This window comes from Rhagoletis pomonella, unplaced genomic scaffold (assembly GCF_013731165.1).
Source record: "Rhagoletis pomonella isolate Grant_MI unplaced genomic scaffold, Rhpom_1.0 Rhpom_scaffold_02881, whole genome shotgun sequence".
NCBI lineage: Eukaryota > Metazoa > Arthropoda > Insecta > Diptera > Tephritidae > Rhagoletis > Rhagoletis pomonella.
Window position 1 is genome coordinate 1 of NW_023461434.1, and position 8,327 is coordinate 8,327.

Below are 8,327 nucleotides of genomic sequence, written 5' to 3' on the forward strand. Positions count from 1 at the left end.
TGACGTGGCTGATTCTGATGTGCTTATTTCCATCGTAAACGGCGGAAGGTTAGTGGACGTCATGGATTCTGAAGGACTTGTTTCTGAAGTTGGAACCGAAGTCGAGGGCTCGTTTGATTCTAATTCAGTTGTTTGTGAAGTACAGGGCTCAGTTGGAGGAAGTGTAGGAGAGGTGACTAGTTCTGCTAAACTAGTTTCCGGGATGGACGTTGAAGTTGGAAGTGGCGTCGAAGTAGATGGGGAAATTAGAGGTTGGGTAGGCTCTACTGTGGATGGTGCAGTGGATGGGAGGGCAGGAGGAAGGGTTTCTTGTGAAGTGGTTGTTTGTGAGTTAGGTGGCGAAGTTGGAAGTGATGTCGAGGGCTGTGTAGGGGGTTGCGTTGATCCAAGTGTTGTTGGCTGTGATACAGGTGACGAGAACTGGGTTGACGGCAAGGAGGATTGAGAAAAAGGAGGTCCAGCTGATTCCGGTGTTGTTGGCTGCAAAGTTGATGCTAATGTTGGAGCATTTGTAGAGGGGTTTGTTGCATCTACAGTAGTTGGCACTATTGTGGCAAGAGTCGTTTCCTGGCATGGTGCTGGCGTAGTTGAAGGAAGACTTTCTTCTGATGTAGATGGTGCTAAAGTAGTTGGTTGTAAAATTGCCGTAGGCGGAGTCGGTTCTGAATTAGTCGACTGTGGTGTAGAAGATGAGATCTGTGACAACGGTGGTGGTGCTGGGAAAGTGTAAGATGAAGTAGGTGGTTGAGGTGATGCCGGTGTTGTTGATTGAGAGGGTGCTGAAGTAGAATAAGTTGTTGGAGCGGTATCTGGTTGTGCAGTGGTTGAGGATGCGGTCGGGGACTGGGTTTGTGTTAAAGTTGTTGGTAGCAAAGTAGCCGGGGAAGGAGGAGGGGAGGTTTGTTCAAAAGTGGTGGCTTGCAAAGTTGCAAGAGATGTCACGATTGAACTCGAAGCTGACGATTGGAATGGACTTTCAGTCACAACTGGCATAGTGGGCGTTGAAGCTGAAATTGCAGTGGAAATATTATAATCAGCCTTTATTACGGCCCCCAAAGCTACGATACTCACTGAATTGTTCGCTATTGTTATTATTGTGGTACATTGCCAGGATAGCTAGTATTTCCTCCAATAGTATATTGAGACAAACTTTCACTTGAGGATCGGCGTTAGCGAGGTCGGATTGTGCGGTGACTAAAATATAAGGTAATTTTCGAAAGAGAAAGAAGAAATTGAATATAAGTTTAGGAAAGCTGAATAAACGAAATTCAAATATTTTTTAGGTTCATACTTAATTTGTTTTATATTTACTTACCAGCTTCAGTAACCGTTTCAGCAATGCTCGCCGCAGTAGTGACTTCCGGACTGAGCGTAGTCATGGCGTTTAGTTGATTTAGCAAATCCGCAGCTTCGCTTTCAGCATCTATGATAAGAAGAAGATAGATCGCGCGTCGATATTAGAATAATATTTCTAAAATACTATTCTCACTTTCACACTTACTGTGTCCGCCATCGTCATCGGGGTCCGGATGAAGCACTTCAGTCAAGAGGCGCAGTATTTCTCTAAACAGCCCGCTTTTCTTGTCTGTAGCTGCACTAGTCTGGCTAACTGAATTTAGCAACTTGACACAAACACTCAACGGTGGATGCGCAGTGCCGTTAATGTAGTCATTTTCTAAAACAAATTAGAAATATACAGAATAAATTTTAAATAATTGCGTGCTTCTCCACTTACGCGCTTGCTGCTGTTCAATACTTTGGCTGCTATTTTTTCTCAGCTCAAACTCCAGTTTTTCCAGCACATCGCCCAATGGTACAGTTTCAGTTTCTGTAAAATTACATGTTTAGCCAACAATTTAAAGAAAGAAACTTGTATTTATGCAACTTACGGATTTGGGTACCACTGTCCACCGACGTTTCATCGTAAATATTGATGATTTTCGTTGTTGTGCTGCTGATCGAACTTATGTCTGTATAGTCGCCAACTTAAACAAATATTAGAAAAGAAAATTTTTACAAAATTTATAATGGAAATGGTAATGAAAATGGTGATGTAAATGATAATGGTGATAGAAGTGGTATTGGTAATGGCAGTAGTGGTGGTAATGGTAATCGTACTAGTAATCATAATGTCAATGGTAATGCTAATGGTACTCTTTATTGTAGTGGTAATTGAAAGTAATGCCAATGCTAGTAGCACCAGTAATGGTAATCGTACTAGTAATCATAATGTCAATGCTAATGCTAATTGTACTCTTTATTGTAGTGGTAATTGAAAGTAATGCCAATGCTAGTAGCACCAGTAATGATTATTGTAATGATAAATGTATTGATAATAGTAATTATGATAAAAATGGTTACTAAAATGGTAATGGTAATTGCAATGATAACTCAAGTGGGTAAACAACATTTTGGTTAAACAACTTGGAATTTGTATTAGATCTCCACTTAATCTCCAGCCTAAATGTTTATTGGGAATGGTTATGTTTAAGGCAATGGTAATAGTAACAGAAATGTCAATGCTAAAGATAATGGTGATGATGATGGCAAGGGTAGTGGAAATGGCAATTTTAATTTTAATGCAAGTAGTATGCTGCAGAAATCCAAAAATCATCATTATCTAATGACTAGAATCGCTTTCTGGAGGAGTGTGGTCAGATAAATATCGATGCACTCGCTCTTAGCGTCGAAAAACCACCACTGGTTTTCAGAAGGATGGAGTCAGGAAACAACTGATTATCTATGATCCTTTACTTCACAGGATGAGAGACAGAAGCAGTGGCATGCGGTGAAATAAAGTTAGAAGGACTTTTCCTCAACACCATTACCTCTAATGCGGAGAGACCCTATTCTAAGACGTTTACTTTGGAAACTTTTAGTGCACGTAAAAGAACGTGCAAAAACTAAACATATTTGGATATGTCTACTTCACTCATTACATCTTCGTCAAGGGCCGGTCACTCCTCTAGGTACTATATCCTACATATCCTACAAGAGTTCCAGTTCTACGATAGCTCCACTTTCAGAGAACGAAGCGTTTTTGGCAATTAGAGTGCTAGGTAAGTACACTAGTGAAGAGTAACAAAAAATGTATGGCTTAGGCACTAATCCAGCAAGAGGTTTTATTATAAGGAGGCTACACATTCACTGACCAGGTGGCGGCTATTTGTTGGATTTAGTAGCGTCAAAATACTATATAGTAGATAGCCGGCACAAACAAGGTAAACTGTGGCTAGGCTTACTAATTCCGAGGAATCGTGGCACTCGTGGCACTCCTTAGAGTACTGCTGCACTTGCTGGGAGCCTTAATGTGGCGGGTGCTGGTTTGGTAATACTAAGTGGCGTAATAAAACGGTGACACCATCAGTGTATCTTTACAAAGATAGACTTTCCGTAGAAAAAATCATTTGCAGTGAAGCCTGACGAAAGACTCCACTCTAAGAAAAGGAAACTGGAGTGCGACCAACTTTTGTTGAGATCATTTGAATCCACCCTCTCGATTGTTCGGGACCATTTTTTCTTTTTAGTTTTAGCCTGGCGATTAGTGTTGCTCTCAGGTTTCTGGTTGTTATGGTAATAAACATGATGTAATTTTTGTAACCATGGTTCTTATAATTGCTATTACCTATGCCAGCTTGCCCGGTTGATTCAGAAATATCCGTCGTAGTGGTATTCACGCCGCCACTAACTGAAAATAAAATTAACAAGAAAATGTTTAACATTTGCACAGACTCGTTTTGCATTTACCTGCAATACTTACTGATATGGTCACCTTTAAGCACACCACGCCAGGTGCCAATAACCTCCACCACTCTTTCATCCTCCCCAGATGCTGATTTAATGACTTGAACCCTAGAAATATGAGGACTGGCGTGTGTGAGATCCGAGACAGGGACCTTAGCGCCTTCAATATAATAAAATATCGTAAACATGAAGGTTTTCATAACAAAAATCAAAAATAAATCAATAAAAGGAATTGAAATTCCTACCTAATGGTGATGATATATCTTCACCTACTGTCTCCGTTTCTGATTTTACTAGATGGAAACCAGAAAAATTGACTGCGGAAAATGTGGGATCTGTGACTATAGGCACCTGCTCAAAAGTGGCCGGATCAATGGTTTCTAAAAAAAAAACAGGTTGCATATAAAATAATAAGCCATAAATTTGTATGTTAGTAAAAATTATACACATGCTTACCAATTTCTTCAGTGACACTATGCCCAGCTACACTCGCCGACACCAAAACCGCAGCGACCAACAGCAAGCAACAGGCCACACGTTTCATTGTTTAATTTGCTCTGCTTTTACTGAAAAATAATAAACAAATTGTATTTTATTATAAAAACCATATAAAGCTTAACTAAAAAATAAACAAATATTTTAAATTCGAATATGTGTGAGTGAGGAAGTGAATGTGTGAGTAGTTTTGTTTTTATTTCACGCCAAAGCGGCTGGACGGATTTAGATGAAAGTTGGCACATGGAAATCGCATGATCTAGATTAACATATTGGATATTTTTTTAAGAGGCTTGCCACCAGCTTTGAAAGTAAAACAAAATTTTAAGTTCAAAGAAATTTATATCGATGCCAAAGCGTGTGAAATTAAAAAAAAAACTTTATTTCGAAAACTTTTTTTAATAGAGTTGCCACCTGTTCAAAGTAAAATTTTGTAACTAGGTTAAGTGAAGTAGCAGTAGTAGTAGTAGTAGAATTTTGTAACTAGGTTAAGTGAAGTGGTATATGCGTAGGTGCAACAAATTTTAATTTAGAAAATTATTTATATATAGTTGGAATCTGTTTTAAAGTCAAATTCCAGTTTTTATTGAGTTTAATAAAGTATTGCAATATGGAACGAAATAAGTAGGCCCAAGAAAGATTTACATATTTCGAAAATCTTTTTGCAAATATTTTTGAAGAGGTAGCAACCTTTTCAAAAACCAAATTGAATTTAATTACTAAGAGGTAGAGTAAATTTTAACTATATATATGTATTTCAATCGAATGAGATACTATTTATATATGTACAAGAAGGCTTTGTTTCGAAGATATATTTAAAAAGGGTTGCCACTTGCTTGCAAACTAAATTTAACTAATAATTTGATTTTTATGTTCCATTACGAAAAATTTTTTATAAGGGTTGCCTAGTCTAGTATAATTTAATAAGTTAAATGAAAGTATTACAATATGGATGTCAAACGAAACAGGTTTAAGAAACCTTTATATGGCTAATATTTTGGGTTGTCATCTGTTTTAAAGTAAAGTAAAACTTAATGAAATATTGCAATATGGATAACAAAATAAAGATGTTTAAGAACGCTTTATTATGAAAACAGTTTTGAACAGTTAATGAATGAAAGCTTTTGGTCAGAGGTATTGCTTTACCAAATTTTAGCAGAAAAGCAGTAGCAAACAGACTATTTCTTCTAACTATAAAGATTTTCTTCTACTGCCAAGGCATATTTTTTCAGTATAGTACTGAGTGATCAAAAGTGTTTTCATTCGATCAAAATTTACAATCAAGATGATTGGGAATATCTATGTTGCATTCACATTCTCTTCGTGATTTTTCCCTAGCATTCAATAAACACTACATATTTTGTATCGTAAATTTTTAACTAATTTCAAAAGTGATAAAATCAAACAATCACATTTTTAAAACGAAGTAAATGGGAATGCACACTCAATTGATTCAGTCATTATATTGACATACATTACTAGACGAAGAACGATGGAGAAGTTATTACTCTCCAAATAAACGTCTATCTTTTTCCCTAAAAACTTCCCCAATGGCAATAAATGGAGCCAGAAGTAAGCGAATGAAGCGGGATATAGGTAGATATTGCAGGCAAGTTTGCCTGGTCCATCTCAAAATATGGTACCTACCGAGTGGTAGTATGGACATCCAACCACTTGGCTACAGCAGCCACCAGTCTTGTGGGGCGGCATTTCCTTGAGCAATAAATTCAAGCGAAAGTATAATAAATTCAAGCGAAAGTATGTAGTTGGAAGACCGCATTTAAATTTTATTCGGGTCCAAAGCAAGAATCTTACTTATATGGAGGTGATATGCGAGATTTCTCAGCTAAACAGATGTATAAACCCTAATTTGAGAGTCTCTGAACAATGAAAATAAGGAAAGTATATCGAATAAATGAATTCCAATGTTGGTGAAACTAGTCCCTGTTACCACAAGTGGAAACGGGGGAGGACCTGATTCTCCGCTGCGTGTAACTAGTGGTCACGCCTCTGCCGGAGCGGGGTTTTGCCTTGTAGTTCTTATGCGGCTAAAAAAAAAAAAAGACGTTAGCCAGAGGATGTACTGCTGTCGAGTCGGACTCAGATCTGGCCAGCGTAAGCGGAAACTTTTAATGCACTAAAGAAAGAAGGCTTTTTGAAGTGCGCAGTATGTAACTGCATCCTAAAGTGGAGAAGAGCATTCGCAAGTGGAAACGGACCGAGAAGACAACCAGGCAAGAAAAGTCTAAAGGCTAGACCTGGTATTTTAAAGACTGTGTAGAAAGGCTGGGAATAATAGTTATGGAATTGTGCTTGCCGACGCACTGTATGTTTCCCAAGAGAGTCCCAGATATTTATATTACGAAAAATCGTTTCAAAATAAAGCGACAATGGTCCTGCTATAGCAGGAATGCCTCAACGATGGTGAATGCCAAGAAGTAGTTACTCTCTGCCGAAGCTGCCATGATGAGGATAAGGAATTGTTAATATCTGGGTGTAAAGTCAAAGCGCCTCAGGCACTTGCGTTAACCCATCTCCAACAGTCTACCCGAGATGGTGGAGGTAGAACTGTTGGATCTTCTCGGCTTTATTAGGGATAGTAATTGGTTCAGTAGGGTAATGACTTCAAAGTACTTAGCTACTCTCTCGGCTATGGTAAGGAGTCCCCTCCTGGGCCTCCGGCTACAAGACGAGGACATGACTTATACATGGAAGTGGGTCCCACAAATTTACCACGAAGGCAAGGTTGCCGCGCTTAAACTCCTTATGCTTGAAAGTATAAGTTTCGTAACTTTGGAAGTTGTCGAAGCATTTTCAAGTTTGTGGATTACCACGAATATATTTTGCCAACCTTGAGGTTAGTACAGTTGAATTCTGTATTTGAACTGAAAAATTAGTTAAATATGTAATACATAGCATTTTTCGGCTGAGATACTTAATGCCACGATCAAACAAATTATATCAGTTACTTGCTGTTTAAGTCACTTGGATCATTTGGATTTTGGCAGGAATATTTGATCATCCCTTGTTAAATTTTCTTACGATGCATATCCAATTAAGTATAATTTCGTTCACTTAAAATCCATTTGAAATATTTGTTTGAATAAAAATATAAATTTTTCGCAATTTTTTAAGTTTTAGATGCACTTTCACGTTCGTTACCTTATAAAGCAACTAAGCAATTCCACCTTAAATACTTTCACAGCAGGACCTCTCCAGTAAATATCAATAACAATTAAACACAATTAGCCAACTGAACTGACTGCTCACTACTATCGGCAACTTATAAGTAAACCTCAACGAAACGGCTCTTTTATATAAAAAAAAATTATATTGCGTTTAATTTTACGCTATAGAGTTTAGTTTAAGCGGCTTTGTCTTATTAAAAGTGCGTACGTGCTAATATCTATGTGTATGAGAAGTGTAAGTAATAAATAAAATAAAATAAATTTCCTTTAAGCCACATGTGCAGTAAAATTTACTGATATATTCAGTACATGTGTTTTTACGAGCAACTAACAAGTCTAGTACATATTTTTTTTGTAATAATAACTCAAAGATAAATAACATTAAACAAAACACGCGCTATTAAAAAGCCGTTAATAGTCATTTTAAACTTATTAGAAGCAATTACTGAAATTGCCTAAGCATAGCTTGATTATGACGTCTTTGTTTTCTGCATATTATAAGATTTGTTCCTCTTTAAACTTCTCTGGCTTCTTAATGAATCGGAAGGGGATGCTCGTATTTTCGAACCAATTTCCGTCATCCACTGTCGACAGATTCAAACAACCCCGGCAAATCAGAAAAAGCGTTCAGTTAAAATGAATAAAATTTATAAATTGGTAACACTTCAGATGTAAAAATGCATCATTTAAATTATGTCCCACTACCGGTCATTGCGTTCCTCTTCAGCTTTGCTTTGAAAAACTAACTTAGTAAAAACACAATCAGGGGGTCTGCTAGGTTTCGCAAAAAATCCTAAGACAGGCCTGCAGAAATCCTCCCATGGGCATCATAATGCACATGTGCACCCTCCGAGTGGACTCTTTAACTAGCGCTGTCAGTCTTACCCAGCATAAGTTTGT

The 8,327-nt window shown here is 37.6% G+C and overlaps 1 protein-coding gene across 1 annotated transcript; it reads right to left on the minus strand.

The window, feature by feature from the left end:
- Nucleotides 1–9: 9 nt before the first annotated feature.
- On the minus strand, nt 10–3,932 carry LOC118753818 (mucin-5AC-like; the record flags this gene model as incomplete). The annotated part of the gene is made up of 8 exons (XM_036488691.1): nt 3,761–3,932; nt 3,626–3,688; nt 1,890–1,985; nt 1,736–1,828; nt 1,502–1,675; nt 1,316–1,423; nt 1,072–1,194; nt 10–1,007 (listed from the first exon to the last, which is right to left on the minus strand). Coding segments are annotated over exons 1-8 (1,827 nt in total), but the record flags the coding sequence as incomplete, so codon positions are not given.
- Between the last annotated feature and the right edge of the window lie 4,395 nt (nt 3,933–8,327).